This window comes from Delphinapterus leucas, chromosome 17, assembly GCF_059928025.1.
Source record: "Delphinapterus leucas isolate spDelLeu-1000000601 "Yukka" chromosome 17, BTC_Dleu_Yukka2, whole genome shotgun sequence".
Classification (NCBI taxonomy): domain Eukaryota; kingdom Metazoa; phylum Chordata; class Mammalia; order Artiodactyla; family Monodontidae; genus Delphinapterus; species Delphinapterus leucas.
Window position 1 is genome coordinate 40198690 of NC_143145.1, and position 20322 is coordinate 40219011.

At 39.6% G+C, this 20322-nt stretch overlaps 1 protein-coding gene across 6 annotated transcripts in view; it reads right to left on the reverse strand.

The window, feature by feature from the left end:
• CPQ (carboxypeptidase Q) overlaps positions 1-20322 on the reverse strand; it is a 475775-nt gene that overhangs the window by 171196 nt on the left and 284257 nt on the right. For all 6 annotated transcript variants that reach the window (XM_022584747.2, XM_022584750.2, XM_022584748.2 and 3 more), the window contains one exon: positions 5109-5220. In XM_022584747.2, the coding sequence (XP_022440455.1) occupies positions 5109-5220 (112 nt within the window). The remainder of the gene's footprint in view (positions 1-5108; positions 5221-20322) is intronic.

Sequence of the window (20322 nt, forward strand, 5' to 3'; positions counted from 1 at the left end):
AGAAAAAAAAAATAAAGGTCATGAAGTACCTAGGGGTAAAATGGGAATAAAGACACAGACCTACTAGAGCATGGACTTGAGGATATGGGGAGGGGGAAGGGGAAGCTGGGACAAAGTGAGAGAGTGGCATGGACATATATACACTACCAAACGTAAAATAGATAGCTAGTGGGAAGCAGCCGCATAGCACAGGGAGATCAGCTAGGTGGTTTGTGACCACCTAGAGGGGTGGGATAGGGAGGGTGGGAGGGAGGGAGATGCAAGGGGGAAGAGATATGGGAACATATGTATATGTATAACTGATTCACTTTGCTATAAAGCAGAAACTAACACACCATTGTAAAGCAATTATACTCCAATAAACGTGTTAAAAAAAAAAATTACCAAGAGAGAGTTTCCCAAACTTATTTGACCATAAGAGGAGGTCCTTTCTAATGGAACCTCCTTTCTAGATCTGGGCTAGTTCCACGTTGGCTTCATGCTCTATCTCTAGCTCTATCCGTTAGGTTTCTATTTCTTAGAAGTTTTTCATTTCCCTCACTCAGTTATTCTGGATTGGACTTCCTGAGACATTTCCAAGGGAGGCTTGATCAGGGCCTGGGAGAAGAAAACCCTCTTCCTGGATGGATCCCCACCTCTGACAGGGAACCCAGTGCATTAGAAATGGCTACATAAAGCTCTAACTCCACCAAAGCCTTAGCATGCATTTGGTTGTGTTGCCTGGTGTACTTCTGGGCATTGGTGACTCCTGCATGACTCTTCCTACTTCCTACCTCTGGCTCTGTAGTTCCTGTTAACAGAGTGTTTATGGTGATGGCAAGACCAAGAATTTTTTTTTTTTTTTGCTTTTGAGAGTTTTTTCTTAATTACTAAAGTAACACATGCTTACTACACAAAAATCTAATATTATATATCAGGTAAAAAGAGTATCTCCTGCAATTCCGCAAACCCTCTCTTCCCCCCCAATCCCATGACTGTTACAGTCAACAGTTTTCTCCTCATTTTTAATGATACACAGGACTGGAAGCTCTATAATCTGCTGGGAATTCTTCATTGTGCCCCTTTTGCTTCAGGAAATTCTATTTATCTTTATAAAAGAAAGCTCAAATATCACTTTTGTGAAGGCACCCTGACCCAGCCAAGCCATGCTGGTCTCTCCCTTTACCAGGTGCCCGAAGTAATTTGCACATATTTCAATTACCCGGAGTAATTTGCACATATTTCAATTAAAGAGCTTACAACAATTTCATTGCAATTTTTGAATTAAATGTCTCTCCTACTTCTAAGACTTCAAGGACCAGTCTCATTCCTCTTTGTTACAAGGTATCTGGCAACTGACATGCAATCAGTACACAGTAAATATTTGTTGAGTGAATGAGCGAAGAAGTATATAAATAAAATATTTTTCTAACACACAGACTTAAAGCTGTATAAAAATCAGTCAAGATGCTCACGTTTAAATTTCTCTAAAAAGATGTTTCACACATATCCAACATTTCAACAACCAGGTAGTACTGTTAATTACTTTTCCCGTTTGTTTAGGCCTGAAAACTTAAAATTCTAACTTCATGGAAAATGGTAAAGTTGGAAGAATTTGGGGATGGATGGTGGTTTATTATTCAAGTGCCAAATGAACATTTTGAAGCATAAGATCTTTGGCCATAGGCTTTGTCCACTGACACCAGAACATTCCAGGAAATGACATTTCAAATAAACACTTTCAAGTCCAGTAAACCACAAACACAAAAAAGTATTCAATGGCATTTCACAGCAAATAGCCTTCTGTTGACAGTTACTCAGGAATGACTGGTTATATTTGCAAAGCACAAATATCTCTTCTGTTAGATTAACTGAATATGGTTTTAGCTGATGGCTTGGGCAAAAGAGTGAATCTATAAAAGTAGTGAAAGAAGTGAATAAAGGAGAAGAGACATGAAGGATGAATCTTCGAACAATATTTCTAAATATCAGAAAGTTCCACTGGACCAACACTTCAAATTAACAAGCCCCACTGAGGGACTTTGACATGCATTCTGCATGACATATTGTCCAAGGAATAGCAGCCAGAAGGAATCTCACTTTTCTTGGAAAAAGAGATTGCCATAGAGCTTTCATATTTTACCAACTAAACAGTTTGGGGTCAATGTAATTAAGTAATATAATTATGAACCCATTTCTTGGCCTCTAGCCCAAAGTGCTATTTCTTATTCAAGTATATCGTTAATTTTCATCTAGAAGGCATATGTGACACGTTGGACATAGTTCTTCATATTAAAAGACATACACAATCTACAAACAGAAATCCACAATCTAATTTTAAAATTAAAGAGTAAGACTCAGTGGGTGCAATCATAGGATATGAGGTATAGCACGGATTCTAGGCATTCAACTTAAGCAGGAAGTGGCCAGGAGAAATTCAGACTCTTGAAAATTTAGTATGAAAGTGGAAAATGGTGAAGGGGTCAGTGGATTTCCATCATACAAGAGATGGTGACTTAAATAGTAAAGGGAAAGGATATTTAGGGATACAATAGCAGCTGGCCCTAGAGTTACCTCAGTACAATTAACATATTAAGTTAGGAGGCAAAGCTGGTGCGGGGTTTAAAAAAATATGGTACTGTCAGATCATGCTTATTAAATAATAAAAGTTAAAATTTATTGTGTATCTGGGCTGGGTTAGGCACTGTTTTAAGTATATTATGTGAATAGATTATTTAATTTTCAGAGCTACCTTATGAGATAGACCCACGCACTCTGGCTCCAGGGTGTTTTTTTAACGGAATGCCATGCTGCCTCTTAACACCTACTCAAAAGAAATATTAGCCTTTATTTTAGAGTTGAATTCATGTGTTTACATAGGTGTTCAGAAATCTATAGGAGAGTTAGGTCCTGAATTGAACGAGACTGATTACTAGCTATCAAAGGCAACTGAAGTCAGTATACTTTCAGAGCTGGAGAAAGATACTCAATTCACCTTTGCATGGTGTTTGACATTTATTCATGCAATTGAATTCAACTCAATTAACAGTGATTTAGGGTCCCATGCTGAGTACTAAAGAAGTAAGATTCAAAGCGTAGAGGAGACACAATTTTTATGCCAATCTAGAGCAGATAAAAATACTCTGGAAGCTAACAGTTGAACAGAGGTGAAGAGAACGAAGTCCAGAGAGTTCAAATGACCTGCCCGAGGCCAAAAAAGTAGTTTGTGGCACAGAGGGACCTAAAAATCTAACTGAGGTGGGTCCAGGTCTCTTTTTACACTCCACTCTGCCTCCTGTCAAGCTGGTTGGAACACCTGGGAATAAAGTTAACTTCTAAAATAAATATCTGTGCCCTGTAAAGAGGAAACTGTTGGATATTTGCCTGCCTCGTCTCTAGAACCCACTTCATTCTGGAATGAAGTTAAGGACAGAGAGAACAGATAGCCAAGGGAATATTTTTTTTAAGGTTAGAGGAGGAGAGCATTCACATATGGAGTCTCCCAGATCTCCTCTGAAGGAATGAGTGTTTTTCGATTTTATTTGCTGGGCAATTTATCTCTCTCAAACCTTACCCAATTCTAAAAGCAGACTTGACATTATACCTTTATTGATAACTGTGTGTGTAGGCGCATATGTATGTCTTCAACTATGTTCTAAGGGTCTTAAGAACAGAGGACATACTTTAAACCTCTCTGTATGCCCAACTTTTACAAAATGCTTTCACATAGTAGCTGCTCAGTATGGTAATGATGCTAAAAGTATAAGTATACACAATGTAAGTTTTCCAATTAGTTTGTTTCATTTTTTAAAAAACGACCCTGTATTCAGGTCTCCTAGAAAATTTTTAATAGCTTCTTTTAGTGGGTCAATTTTACGTGCCACCCTTTCCGCCCACAACCTGCCGGAGACATTTGGCAATGTCTGGAGACATTTTTGGTTGTCACAGCTTAGGGGCTGGGGGAGAAAGGTGTTACTGGCATCTAGTAGGTAGATGCCAGGGATGCAGCTAAACATTCTACAATGTACGGGACCCACCTCACAACAAAGAATTATCCGGCCCCAAGTGTCAATAATGCCAAGGTTGAGAGACACCGGCCTCTTCAGAAGTTAAAAACATGCACAACCACCTTCCCATTTCTCCATTTTTAAAACACAAGTAAGACATAAAGCAAAATGATACACTAAATATTTGCCTCGACCAAGACAATGTCAGTAGTCTAGTTAAGATGAACAATTATTTAATGGGCTGACTTAGGATTAGAGGGGTTCATTAAAAGCCAGAGGAAAAGCATGAATTTAAACACATGTATACTTAAGTAAGCAATGGAACACCTTCACCAAAAGGCATGTTCTGATCTTTACTACATCTGAAACCAAGGTTACTCCACAGTTACAATATAAAACGTTCTGCTCATGAGGCATTTTCAAAACCACCACTGGTCTGATTCAGACACGGAAGTCTCATTTCAGACTGTTTCATTATTTCTAACCTCGCTCAAAATCCACCTTTTGACCAGCACACAAAGAGGAAATGTATGTTTTTTGTTTGTAAATAGGGTCATCAAAATAAACTGTTTTCACAATTAGTCTTTCCTTTTGATGCCTGTCCCATGTCTAGGTTAGCCTGGAAGGTCCAATTTTTCATCCTAGATTCCTTATTGTGGCCAAAAGCACCATTCCTTCAGGCCTACTTTGGCTCCTTGACTTCTATCATGGACAGACGACTGCAGTAAAGCTATCCTAACAGCCTGATGATGTCTTTAAAGACAAACAAGGAAAAGGAAGTGGGGGAGCTGCTGAGTTTTCTTTCCACTTGGTTATGGTTTCCTTACATAATCTCTAGCTGATGTGGTTGCATTTGCTACAGTTTTATTTGCTTGTTCATTTTCCCCCGTGGCTGATCATATTTGATCCTTTGGCTGTCTGGTGGACACTTGAATAAAAATTTCTTTCTTTAAGGGGACAAATTAGTTTTTTTCTGGGAATCAACTGACAAAAAACATACAGACCTCAGGAGGATCTTTAAACATGGCATAATAACTAATCTGTTGAGCATTCTGTGTATTGAGTTAAACATGTCACCACTGACACTCTCACACGTTGGTTAACGACTTACTAAATACTCACCAAGATCTTTAATAAGCGAGAGTGCTTCCCATGATATAAAGGCTCCTCCACCATCATCCATCGCACCCTGCCCAACATCCCAGCTGTCCAGATGTCCACTGACCAGTACAACCTAGAATAATAAAAAGAGAAAAAAAAATAAAACTGAGCAGAAATGACATCAAAGAAGAAGCAGTCATAGGCATTCCAAATATATAAATGAAACTTTTATATTTTCTATTTTTACTTTTTAAAATATGTGTGTCATTACTAGTGGAAAACTTGGTATAGCGGTGTAAGGTCATCTTAATAGTAATAAAACTTCTCACCTTGTACTTCTCTTTATTAATTGAATTTTGAATACTAAAGAAAAATGGTTTATTACTGACAGATGTTTGACAACTTTATTATATGGCTTAAAACCTAAATGACATAAAAATGGAGCTCAAAACTTCAACCATATTCTCAACTGTCCCAAATTCTAGCAGACAAATAATAAACATGTGTTGAATTGAATTCAAATGAAAAAGTGAGAATAATTTATTTATTTTTAATTATTGTGCTTTGTGCATTATGAATCACTCTGGTGTTGAATAAATAAGTATGCTGGAGTTACAAACTAGAGTCTAATTAAACAGAAGAACCTTTAAGAAATATCTCAATTTATGTGTTAAATAAATCTGTTGATTATATTATAAATTTTACATCACCATAGGTTTAAATTTTTTTCAAGAATCATTAGTAATTCTCTCCAGGAAAATATAAAGAATATTTCAGTGAAACTAAATTTTATGGACATATTTTATTTTATTTATTTATTTTTTGTTTTGTTTTGTTTTAATTTTTATTTTTTTAACATCTTTATTGGAGTATAATTGCTTTACATTGTTGTGTTAGTTGCTGCTGTATAACAAAGTGAATCAGCTATATGTGTACATATAGCCCCACATCCCCTCCCTCTTGCGTCTCCCTCCCACCCTCCCTATCCCACCCGTCTAGGTGGTCACAAAGCACCGAGCTGGTCTCCCTGTGCTATGCGGCTGCTTCCCACTAGCCATCTATTTGACATTTGGTAGTGTATCTATATCAATGCCACTCTCTCACTTCGTCTCAGCTTACCCTTTTCCCCTCCCCATGTATGGACATATTTTAAACAAGTTAAAAACCAAGTAAAATGACGCTAGGTTAATAGGATATCCACATGGCAAGTATGTATCTTGATCTCTAGATCATGTAGTATATGAATGTCAAGTCAGATGAATTACAAATTTAAATAAAGATATTAGAGGAAAGCATAGAGCAGCTTTGTCAACTTAGAGTACGCAAAGATTTCTTAAACTGGACAAAAAAGTGCAAACCATAAAAGAAAAAATAATAAACTGGACTTTAAAAATATTAGGAATATTTGTTCATCAAAAGACTCCATTACAGGAATGAAAAGGCAATCCACAGAGGAGAAAATATTTACCACACATATTTCAACAGAGGTCCCATATCCAGATTATATAAAGAACTTCCATGAAACAGTAACAAAAAGAGAGTCAAATGATAGAAAAATGGGCAAAAAACTTGAACAAACAATTCACAAAAAAAGGATATATCAATACAAATTACCAATAATCATATTAAAAGTTGCTCAGGTTCATTATCATCAAGGAAATATAAATTAAACCACATTCACTACATATCCACTGGAATAGCTAAAATGAAAAAGACAGAAAGTATTGGTGAGGAGGTGGAGCAACTGGAACTCTCATACATCAAGTGTGAGTATAAATACTTACAACCACTCTGGAAGACTGGCTTATCTACTAAATCTGAACATACACACACCCTAGGACCCAGCAATTCCACTCCCAGCTACCCTCCAACAGGAAGGGATGCATATGAATGCTTTCACCAGAAGGGATGTACTAGAATGTTCAGAGAGTATTCATAATAACGCCCATCTCCTCCGCAAAGGAAACTACTCAAATGCCTGTCAACAGCAGAATGAATAGTGTGTTGTATTGACCAATGGAACGCTGCGCGGCAGTGTGAATGAACAGATACAATCAATACACAATAAATACACGAATCTCATAAACATAATGAAAAATGAAAGAAATAATACATCGTGTATAATCCCATTTATGTAAGATAGAAAAACAAGCAAAACAGGAGAGTGGTTACCCGTGGTAAGGAGGGGTAGTGACAGGACGAGGACACGATTCGAGCTGCTGGGTGCTGGTCATGTTCTGTTTCCTGACCAGGTGCTGGTCACGTTCTTTTTTCTGGGTACTGGTTACACAGGTGCACTCAGTTGGTAAAAGTTCATCTTGTTATACACTTAGGATTTGTGCATGTTCTCTGAGAATATTACACTTCCATAAAAAAGCTTAAAAAAACCAAGCTCAACAGATTGATTCTACATACAGCATACAGTAAATAAATAAACGGAAGTTGAACAAATCTTCTTGATGATTAACAGGAAAATGCCCCAGGACTTCGGGAAAGTAGGATTTGGGGTTTAAAATATCAGGGTGACCCCTTGCACTGCCTCGTTCCCTGAGCAGCTGCAGGATCTCCCACTGACTCTGTATATACAGGCAGACCCAGCTTACTACGACTTCATTGTAGTCATAAACAAGTACAATGCCCCAGACTAACAAATGGCCATGTAATGAACCCAAATGGATTGTTTCTAAGGAAAAAAAAACAAAAGAAAAAAATGTGTTGCAATAGCAGGAAATTCTGATTCAAAAAGTGGTGTAATCCCATGTGGGATGAACAAGCCAATTAGTCAACATTCTCACCACCCTCAGGACCATTTTCCCAATGAAGTTAAAGTTCCAATGGATAAAAAGTGTCAAAATCTGTTTTAATCAACTTTTTCTCAGATAACACATGAGTAATTAAATCAAGGCAGCTATTGTTTTAACCTTCAGGCTTCCTTCAGAATAACTGAGGTTGTCTTACAATTATATTTCTTTATGTTTTCTGAAATATCTCTGTTCTCTAATCCAGAATTATTCCTTAAACTAACAGTGAAAAGATGGAAATGGTTTGATGATAGGAAACTAAATGATATCCCATAGGATGAGGTCTTTGGCATAGTGATATGGAAGAGAGTTTGTTTTACTTTTTTTTTTTTTTTTACAAAACCAGAATATATTGGGGGTTGCCATGGGATAGTAGTAATTTTAATATAAACTGATTTAAAGACTAGGTGATGACAAGAAGCTACTTCTAATTCAGTAGCATATTTAACGAACTTGAATTTTCCTAATCATAAAAGCTTCAACCTACACCTCGAAAATTGTAGTGCAGGAGGTCTCATTCAACAGGGTGTCTGGCTAGCATGCTTTAATGCAGCCTCACAAAGGATAACCCAGAAAAACATAGCAAAGGGTCAGGCAGAGATGAACATTACTTGTAACATATTTGGATCTGATTTAAGCAAACAAAACAAAAACAGACAACTCAGAGACACAGTAAACTCCAGATTTATGAAAAAGGATCACGTTATAAAAGATAAGGGAATGCACTGGTTCTGCTGCCAGATGTGCAGCCCTTAGAGCAATAACAAGGCCTAGAACCAACAGAGAAGTGGGGTGCCCCCTCATCTACCCTCCTTATGCGCTGCTCCCCGAGGCAGGCAGAGCACTGACCAATCCCCTGCCCTCCAGCTTCCATCTCACCACCATCTCTTCCAAATGCAGTAAAGAGTAAAAATTATTCAAACAACAGCAAGAGCCAGGAGCAGCCACAACAAAACAAATAGGAAGGCAGAAAGGGAACACCAATGCTCTGAAATACAGAGTTTGCTATTTGTGAGGCACACATTAGCCCTGACCACCAAAGGCTTAGGTCTTGGGGGTGGGGGGAACTTCTGCAGTAGGGCAGAGATGCACTGGATGACAGCCTGCGAAGATGAAGAATCAGACTGGCAGCAGCACAGAAACACCTGCAGGCCAGCTGTGGGTCTGAGAGCAAAGATACACTAAATCAAAGGCAGACAGAGAGCAGCCCGAGGACAAGCCCCCGCTTCGTTGTTATTGGGGCATATGGAGATACTGAAGGCAAACAGATTTGCTTGATTAAAAGATAAATAAGAACACAATCGAAATGGGACATATGAAAAATATCACAGAACAAGGGAAAGAGAACAGCATCAGAAGAAGTACATTCTTATGAAAACAAGCTAATACAAGATCCTGGAGAAAATGTCATGCTCTTGGGCATTTATGCATGCATTTATTCAACAGCTTCTACTGAGTTTCTCTTATGTGCCAGAGATACAGAAATGGACAAAACAAGCAAATATTCTGCCTTAATGGAATTTATATTCTGGTGAGGGAGACAGGCAATAAATAAATATAATGTAATGGTAGTTTTAAGTATTATGAAGAAAAACAAGGCAGAGGAAGGGAATAGAGAGGGTAGTGGCAGGGAGAGGAAAAATCAGTCAGCTTCCTCCTAAGGTATAGACAGCCACAGGAGAATTCTGTCCCTACCCTAACAATAAGAGAAATCTGGATAATCTAGAAAATCATAACTTTTTTAGGCCCATCAGAGATCTGAGATTGTAATTCAACCAGAGGAACTGAATTGCAGAGGATAACGTGCTCATCAAAGGAGAGGTGGGACACATGAACTGGCTGCCTTTAGCAGCAACAGGAGGGAGAGGCCTCAGTCATAAAAGCAAGAATGAAGACAACTGAAATGTTAACAAATTCTTAAAGGGTTGAGTGTGTGTTAAGATGAGAGTTTAGAATCCCTGGGAACCTCCCACATAAGGGCTCTAGGTACCTATTTTCTAGATCTTTTCCACAAACTTCCATCATGGGCTCACAGGAAATAAAGAGCAGGGCAGAAGCCCTAAGAGAGCCCACCTCGTGGTGCAGGGATACATATGACTGGGTGCTGTCGGGAGCAGGCAGCAAATACACCTACTTCCAGGACGCTTCTCTCATACGAGGCCGAGGCCATCTCCCCCTGGGGGAGAGGCAGAAAACTGCCCTGCAGGGCAGTACTAGGCAAAGGCTGGCGGCTACAGGAAAAAGGGTAGAAACTGCACTCCCACCCTGCACTGACACCTGTCTCCAGAAGGGCAGGAAACTTGCCCACGCCCAGAATTCTGCACTGATGTAAAGAGTTCTGCTGCCCCTGGGTAAGGGACGAGGTACGCATCCCCATGACTCATGGCAGAGTTTGGCTTTCACAGGGGGAGGAGCAGAAATGCTGAGAAAGCCCCACTCTTTTATTTTTAATTAAAAAAAAAATTTTATAGGAGTCTAGTTGATTTACAATGTTGTGTTAGTTTCTACTGTACAGCAAAGTGAATCAGTTATACATATACATATATCCACTCTTTTCTGGATTCTTTTCCCATATAGGCCATTACAGAGTACTGAGTAGAGTTCCCTGTGCTATACAGTAGGTCCTTACTAGTTATCTATTTTATATACAGTAGTGTGTATATGTCAATCCCAATCTCCCAGTTTACCCTCCCTCCCCCACCTCCTGGTAACCATAAGTTTGTTTTCTACATCTGTGACTCTATTTCTGTTTTGTAAATAAGATCATTGGTACCATTTTTTTAGATTCCACATATAAGTGGTATCATATGATTTTTGTCTTTCTCTGACTTACTTCATTTAGTATGACAATCTCTAGGTCCATCCATATTGCTGCAAATGGTATTAATTCATTTTTTTTATGGCTGAGTAATATCCCATTGTATATATGTGCCATATCTTCTTTATCCATTCCTTTGTCAACGGACATTTAGGTTGCTTCCATGTCTTGGCTATCGTAAACAGTGCTGCGATGAACATCGGGGTGCATGTATTCTTTCATATTATGGTTTTCTCCAGATATATGCCCAGGATTGGGAGTGCTGGGTCGTATGGTAGTTCTATTTTTAGTTTTTTAAGGAACCTCCATACTGTTCTCCATAGTGGTTGTAACAATTTACATTCCCACCAACAGTGCAAGAGGGTTCCCTTTTCTCCACACCCTCTCCAGCATTTGTTGTTTATAGACTTTTTGATGATGATCGTTCTGACCTCGTGAGGTAACACCTCATTGTAGTTTTGATTTTAATTTCTCTGATAATTAGTGATGTTGAGCATCTTTTTATGTGCTTTTTGGCCATGTCTTCTTTGGAGACATTTCTATTTAGATCTTCTGCCCATTTTTTCATTCGGTTGTTTGATTTTTGACATAGAGCTGCATGAGCTGTTTGTATATTTTGGAGATTAATCCCTTGTCGGTCGCTTCATTTGCAAATATTTTCTCCAATTCTGTGGGCTGTCTTTTCATTTTGTTTATGGTTTCCTTTGCTGTGCAGAAGCTTTTAAATTTAATTAGGTCCCATTTGTTTATTTTTGTTTTTATTTTCATTAAAGAATAGTCAAAGCAATCCTGAGAAAGAAAAACGGAGCTGGAGGAATCAGCCTCCCTGACTTCAGACTATACTACAAAGTACCGTAATCAAGACAGTATGGTACTGGCATAAAAACAGAAATATAGATCATGGAACAGGATAGAAAGCCCAGAAATAAACTCACGCACCTATGGTCAACTAATCTATGACAAAGGAGGCGAGAATATACAATGGAGAAAAGACAGTCTCTTCAATAAGTGGTGCTGGGAAAACTGGACAGCTACATGTAGAAAAATTAAACGAGAGCAATCTCTAACACCATACACAAAAATAAACTAAAAATGGATCAAAGACCTAAATGTAAGGCTGGACACTATAAAACTCTTAGAGGAAAACATAGGCAGAACATTCTTTGACATAAATCACAGTAACATCTTTTTCGATCCACCTCCTAGAGTAATGAAAATAAAAACGAAAAATAAACAAATGAGAAAGCCCCGCTCTTGAGCTCAGGCACATAAAGCCTGGCTAAGACTGAGGGGCAGAAGCACCAAGAAACCATCCTGTCCCTGCCAGGAGCCTCCAGTGAGTAACAAGCAGAGCAGTAACAGTTCATAGCCAAGGGAAGGGCAAGGGTATATAGAGACCCCTTCTGTGGTGCAGGCATACAGAGACTGCTGAAAGCTGAGGGTGAAGCAAGGCACTGGGAAAACTGCTCTGAGAACCCAACCCCTACACTAAAAACAGACTAGCAGCAGCAGCCTGAAGTATGTAAGCACCAAAAGCAAGAATAGAAATGATACAATCCAAACCTAGCTCAACTCTAAACAGATGGACTGTACCACCCTCACACTAATGGCTTGACAGAAGAGGTGTTCTCATTTTTGAGCATGTACACTGCTCACCTCAGGCTCTACTGTTCTCTTATAGATGATATCCAGCTCCCAATAAAAAATTGTGAGTTATAAAATAAGCAAGAAATAAAAAGAATTTTTATCAGGAAATAGAGTACTCAAGAGAACCAGACCCAGATATAGCCCAGATATTTAAACAATCAGAAAAAGACTTTTCTCAGAATTCATGTAAAAGGCATTTCACAGAAAAGAACTTATGAACAGCCATCAAGCATGTGAAATGACCAAACTCATTATTGATCAGGGAAATGTAAATTAAATCCTCGATTTCACTTTGCGCTTATCTAATTGGTAAAAAGTTTTAAACCTGACAATATGAAGTTGTGGCAAGGATGCTGAGCAATAGGAATTCTCATCCACTGCTGGCAGGAGCAGAAAATTGTTAAAATCATTTAGGAAAACAACTGGGCATATCCTTTTAGGATGACTATATCTCACAGCCCAACAATTTCACTTTAGGTGCAATTTAGAAGAATTCTGGCAATTGGGCTCTTGGAGACATGTACCAAAATGGTCATACAGAAACAAGCATAAGGCCTCAAACTACAACCAACCCAAATGTCTATCAGCAGTAACATGGGTAAACTATGGTACAGTCATACAATGGAATATGATAAAGTAGTTAAAATTACCTATAGTTACATATATAAATATGTATAAATGAATATAAAAACAGAAATATGAAAGAAAAAGCAAGAACAAATCACAAAAGAAATAGAAGAGTATGATTCCATAGTACAAATTTCAAAATTCAGTGAGCTAAGTAATATAATCTTTAGCAATGCATACAGAGATGATAAAATCATGAAGAAAAAGCAAAGTAATGGTAAACCAAAATTAGGATATCATTTATATCAGATGGGGTTAGGGCAGAGAGGGGGAAATCATCGTAGAGCGGCACACAGCGGGCTTCTAAGGCACTGGTAGCGTTCTATCTCTGAAACTGAGTGAGAACACATGTAAACTTTTCATTCTTCTTCTTTAGATTGTACATACACGCTAAAGTCTTTTGAATGAATGCTATACTAAACAATAGCAAGAGTTATCAAAGATAGTTTTTTAAGTGAGTGCAAACAAACATTAAAGGTCAGATTTATCTCATACTATTTCAACTGTTGCAAAGCAAAGAAAAATATGGAAAATGTCTACATTTACTTAAAATCATAACTTTGTTACTAAAACATGAAAAAGGTTGTATCCCTTCCTAAAAACCAACTAGAGAGAAAATATAATTGTAAAATCTAAAATAGTTGTATCTAGCAGCGTACTGAAAGCTATTGCAATATAACAGCTCAATGGTCCCCAAAGGCCCATGTTAACTAGAAGTTATAGATATGTAGCAGATAACACAGTCATCCCTCCCTCAAGATATTCAGAGTGTTTGATTACAGGGCCCCCCAGCAAATACCAAAATCCATGGATGTTCAAGTCCCTTACATAAAATGGTGTAGTATATGTATTTAACTTATGCACAAACTCTCATATATTTTAAATCATCTCTAGATTATTTATAATGCCTAGGACAATGTAAATGCTATGTAAATAGTTGCTGGCTTGCAATAAATTCAAGTGTGGATTTTTGGAACTTTCTGGAATTTTTTTCCAAATGTTTTCAATCTGCAATTGGTTGATTCTGTGAAGGCGAAACCCACAGACTCAGAGGGCCAATTGTACTAATAACGGGCTAGTATCGGCTCATCCTTACATTCTCAGCATGCCCAGCTTTTCACAGTTCGCATATTAAATTGCGAGTTGTATACGGATTTATCTAAACCTGACCAAGTTCTTGTTGGTCAATCTTCAATAAACGAGATGGTCACTTCCTTTGAAGCATGCTTCATCTTATAAATGTCTTGCTCAATCATAAACCAGAAAGAGAACTACCTGGTGGTTTTATTTTTTGCTTTTGTGATGTTTTGTTTTGTTTGCAGCTGCTTCATTCTTTTCGTCTCATTTTATCTGGTTTATTTTAAGAGCTAGCAGGAAAGACCTTCAAGATGGCGGAGGAGAGAAACGTGGAGATCGCCTTGCTCCCCCAAAATACATCAGAAATACATTTACATGTAGAAGAACTCCTACAGAACACCTACTGAACGCTGGCAGAAGACCTCAGACCTCCCAAAAGGCAAGAAACTCCCCACGTACGTGGGTAGGGCAAAAGAAAAAAGAAAAAAAACGGACCAAAGAATAAGGATGGGACCTGTACCACTGGGAGGGAGCTGTGAAGGAGGAAAAGTTTCCACACACTCGGAAGCCCCTTCACGGGCGGAGACTGTGGGTGGCGGAGGGGGAAGCTTCAGAGCCGCGGAGAAGAGCGCAGGAGCAGGGGTGCGGAGGGCAAAGCGGAGACATTCCCGCACAGAGGATTGCAGCCGAATAGCACTCACCAGCCCGAGAGGCTTGTCTGCTCACCTGCCGGGACGGGCGGGTCTGGGAGCTGAGGCTCGGGCTTCCGAGGTCAGATCCCAGGGAGAGGACTGGGGTTGGCTGCATGAACACAGCCTGAAGGGGGCTAGTGCACCACAGCTAGTCGGGAGGGAGTCCGAGAAAAAGTCTGGACCTGCCGAAGAGGCAAAAGACCATTGTATCAGGATGCACGAGGAGAGGGAATTCAGAGCACCGCCTAAATGAGCTCCAGAGATGGGTGCGATGCGCGGCTATCAGCGTGGACCCCAGAGATGGGCATGAGATGCTAAGGCTGCTACTGCCGCCACCAAGAAGCCTGTGTGCAAGCACAGGTCACTATCCACACCTCCCTTCCCAGGAGCCTGTGCAGCCCGCCACTGCCAGGGTCCCGTGATCCAGAGACAACTTCCCCGGGAGAACACACAGCGTGCCTCAGGCTGGTGCAACGTCATGCCGGCTTCTGTTGCCACAGGCTCATCCTGCCTTCTATAGCCCTCCCTCCCCTTGGCCTGAGTGAGCCAGAGCCTGCTAATCAGCTTCTCCTTTAACCCGGTCCTGTCTGCGTGAAGAACAGATGCCCTCAGGCGACCTACATGCAGAGGTGGGGACAAATCCAAAGCTGAACCCCAGGAGCTGTGCAAACAAAGAAGAGAAAGGGAAATCTCTCCCAGCAGCCTCGGGAGCAGTGGATTAAATCTCCACAATCAACTTGATGTACCTGCATCTGTGGAATACCTGATTAGACAACGAATCATCCCAAAATTGAGGAGGTGGACTTTGGGAGCAACAATATATATACATTTTTTTCCTTTTTCTCTTTTTGTGAGTGTGTATGTGTATGCTTATTTCTGTGATTTTGTCTGTACAGCTTTGCTTTTACCAATTGTCCTAGGGTTCTGTCTGTCCGTTTTGTTTGTTTGTTTTTTTAGTATAGTTTCTACTGCTTGCTATCATCGGTGGATTTGATTTTTGGTTTGGTTGCTCTCTTCTTTCCTTCTTCTTTTTATTACTTTTTAATTATGTTATTTTTTAAAAATATTTTTTATTTCAAAAACTTTCTTTTCTTTCTTTCTTTTCTCTCTTTCTTTCCTTCCTTCCTTCCTTCATCCCTCCTTCCTTCCTTTCTTTCTTTCTTCCTTCCTTTCTTTCTTCCTTCCTTTCTTTCTTTCTTTCTCTTCCTTCTTTTCTTTCTTTCTTTTTCTTTTTCTCTCCCTTTTATTCTGAGCCGTGTGGCTGACAGACTTGATGCTCCGGTGGGGTGTCAGGCCTGTGCCTCTGAGGTATGAGAGCCGAGTTCAGAATACTGGTAAACCAGAGACCTCCCAGTTACACGTAATATCAAATGGCAAAAGCTCTCCCAGAGATCTCCATCTCAACGCTAAGACCCAGCTCCACTCAACAACCAGCAGCTACAGGGCTGGACACCCTATGCCAAACAATTAGCAAGACAGGAACACAACCCCACTCATTAGCAAAGAGGCTGCCAAAATCATAATAAGGTCACAGACACCCCAAAACACACCACTGGACATCAGAAAGACAAGATCCAGCCTCATCCTCCAGAACACAGGCACCAGTCCCCTCCACCAGGAAGCCTACACAACCCACTGAACCAACGTCACCCACTGGGGGTAGACACCAAAAACAACGGGAACTATGAACCTGCAACCTGCAAAAATGAGACCCCAAAACACAGTAAGTTAAGCAAAATGAGAAGACAGAGAAACACGCAGCAGATGAAGGAGCAAGGTAAAAACCCACCAGACCAAACAACTGAAGAGGGAATAGGCAGTCTACCTGAAAAAGAATTCAGAGTAATGATAGTAAAGATGATCCAAACCTGGGAAATAGAATGGAGAAAATAAAAGAAACGTTTAACAAGGACCTAGAAGAATTAAAGAGCAAACAAACAATGATGAACAACACAATAAATGAAATGAAAAATTCTCTAGAAGGAATCAATAATAGAAAACTGAGGCAGAAAAATGGATGAGTGACCTGGAAGATAAAGCAGTGGGAATAACTACTGCAGAGGAGAATAAAGAAAAAAGAATGAAAAGAATTGAGGACAGTCTCAGAGACCTCTGGGACAACATTAAACACACCAACATTCGAATTATAGGGGTCCCAGAAGAAGAAGAGAAAAAGAAAGGGACTGAGAAAATATTTGAAAAGATTACAGTTGAAAACTTCCTTAAGTGGGAAAGGAAATAGTTAATCAAGTCCAGGATGGGCAGAGAGTCCCATACAGGATAAAACCAAGGAGAAACATGCCAAGACACAGGTTAATCAAACTATCAAAAATTAAATACAAAGAAAAAATATTAAAAGCAGCAAGGGAAAAACAACAAATAACATACAAGGGAATCCCCATAAGGTTAACAGCTGATCTTTCAAAAGAAACTCTGCAAGCCAGAAGGGAGTAGCAGGACATATTTAAAGTGATGAAAGGGGAAAACCTACAACCAAGATGACTCTACCCAGCAAGGATCTCACCCAGATTCGATGGAGAAATTAAAACCTTTACAGACAAGCAAAAGCTAAGAGAATTCAGCCTCACCACACCACCTTTACAACAAATGCTAAAGGAACTTCTCTAGCCAGCAAACACAAGACAAGGAAAAGAGCTACAAAACCAAACCCAAAACAATTAAGAAAATGGTAATAGGAACATACATATCGGTATTACCTTAAATGTAAATGGATTAAATGCCCCAACCAAAAGACATAGACTGGCTGAATGGATACAGAAAAACAGACCCGTATATATGCTGTCTACAAGAGACTCACTTCGGACCTAGGGACAAGTAGAGACTGAAAGTGAGGGGATGGAAAAAGATATTCCATGCAAATGGAAATCAAAAGAAAGCTGGAGTAGCAATTCTCATAGCAGACAAAATAGAGCTTAAAATAAACACTATTACAAGAGACAAAGAAGGACATGACATAATGATCAAGGGATCAACCCAAGAAGATATAACAACTGTAAATATTTATGCACCCAACACAGGAGCACCTCAATACATAAGGCAAATGCTAACAGCCATAAAAGGGGAAATCGACACTAACACATTCATAGTAGGGGACTTTAACACCCCACTTTAACCAATGGACAGAGCTTCCAAAATGAAAATAAATTAGGAAACACAAGCTTTAAATGACACATTAAACAAGATGGACTTCATTGATATTTATAGGACATTCCATCCAAAATCAACAGAATACACTTTCTTCTCAAGTGCTCATGGAACATTCTCCAGGATAGATCATATCTTGGGTCACAAATCAAGCCTTGGTAAATTTAAGAAATTTGAAATCATATCAAGTATCTTTTCTGACCACAATGCTATGAGACTAGATATCAATTACAGGAAAAAAATCTGTAAAAAATACAAATACATGGAAGGTAAACAATACACTACTAAATAAACAAGAGATCAGTGAAGAAATCAAAGAGGAAATCAATAAATACCTAGAAACAAATGACAATGAAAACATGATGACCCACAACCTATGGGATGCAGCAAGAGCAGTTCTAAGAGGGAAGGGATAGGGAGGGTGGGAGGGAGACGCGAGAGGGAGGAGATATGGGGATATATGTATATGTATAGCCGATTCACTTTTTCATAAAGCAGAAACTAACACACTACTGTAAAGCAATTATACTCCAATAAAGATGTTTTAAAAAAAAAAAAGAGCTATCAGGGAGGAGTATTAGGGCTACAGAGTTCAAGACCTAATGCATTTTCAGACACAGGAAATCCCCAATCAAATTTTCAACAATAAAATTCATTAAATAGTTGAAAAATATGACCTACAAAAAGAGGAGGGAAAATCTCATTATTTAGCCTAGAGAAGAAGTCAAGAAGTGATCTCATAATGGACTTCAGCTGTGGCGGGTCCCCTCTGTGGCAGATATGAGCAGCAGAATATAAGGCATAGGAAAACCAGGTTTGGGCTGCAGCAGTGAGCATTAGGGGTCATATAAACGATCAAGAATCTTCTGATGGAAGGCTTTTGTAGGAGTTAAAAAAATGGCTATCAGGGGAAAGGTTATGGAAAATTCCATTCCTTGGAGGATTTCTAAAATAGAACACATTCTTAGGTCTTAGAAGGAAAGCTAACAGAGAAGGAGTAAATAAAAATCTTTCAAGGTTCCATCTAGTCCAATATTCTATAACAGTTTTCAAGAATTCTTCTTTTATTCAAACCACTTTAAAGGGGGAAATTGTCCTTTGAAAAGTCTCCATAACCTCAACAGACTTTTTTCCCTGAGCATCTCCTGGATCTTCCCACAGTTTAGAATCTAAACACAGGGGGACAGGCACTTCTTAAGAAACCTGGTTCACGATTCCTGTCAGAGACAAAGCCTTGGCTTTCAGAGGGCAGTTGCCGAATGTATCATGCTCTTGCCTAGAATAGACAAAAGGGGACATGTTTGAACAAATACCATCCTCACCACGACCAGACTAGGTGGTCTACAGAATGCAGCTGGGCTCCTGACACACAGGGTGTTCAGAGACAGCACAGCAAACATCTGAGCTCCTCTTGAATTGGTTTCTTATTATCAAACCTTATTTACTGAAGCTGTTGGGTGTTGATAGCTTGTGAGATACATGCTTCTTTCACAAGAAAATGGGCCATCTGTCCAAATGCTCACGCATCACAAAGCTGCTCCTGAAAGGGGCTGTTTCCACTCCTAGAGGGCCCCCCTACTGTGCAGGGCACTCAGATTGGCTTCATAAAGGGAAGATCATGCCTAATCCTGGTTGAATTCTCTGAGCACATTACTGCACTGATATCAGAGAAAAAAACAAGAAGGGCCTAATTTATCTGTGACTCACAAAAACCAAGCCTCTGGTAGATTTAGCAAATGTGGTTGCGGTGTATTTGGAAGAAATGGCTGAAATTGATTAAACATTGATTTGTGGATGGGGCACAACAAAGAGTATCTGTGGAAGGAAATCATTCTGATTAAACTGAGGCAACCGGGTTTTATCCAGAAGTCATGACTGGTTGCAACTGGAGATGACATTCTTTTAAGTGAAAGAACTATGCTCCTGCATGCCTTTTCCTTCAGTCTAAGCAACCACAGGATAAGTTGTCTCACTTAAGAGGATGAGAGGAGTAGAAAAGTTGACTTACAACATTGTATTTGAACTTTGTCAGGGGAGGAGAGGGAGACAGTTTAGGCAACTTCTATCTCAATAATGACCATCTTTCCCATGGTTGAATCCAACTATGGTACAGTGCCCAGCTGGAACTTCGTTTTTCTTACAACCATTCACTCACCACTATATTCCAGGATTCTGTTAGGCGTGGTGTATAGGATTAAAAAAAAAGAACAGGGGCTTCCCTGGTGGTGCAGTGGTTGAGAGTCCGCCTGCCGATGCAGGGGATATGGGTTCGTGCCCCGGTTTGGGAAGATCCCACATGCCGCGAAGTGGCTGGGCCCGTGAGCCATGGCCGCTGAGCCTGCGCGTCCGGAGCCTGTGCTCCGCAACGGGAGAGGCCACAACAGTGAGAGGCCCACGTACCAAAAAAA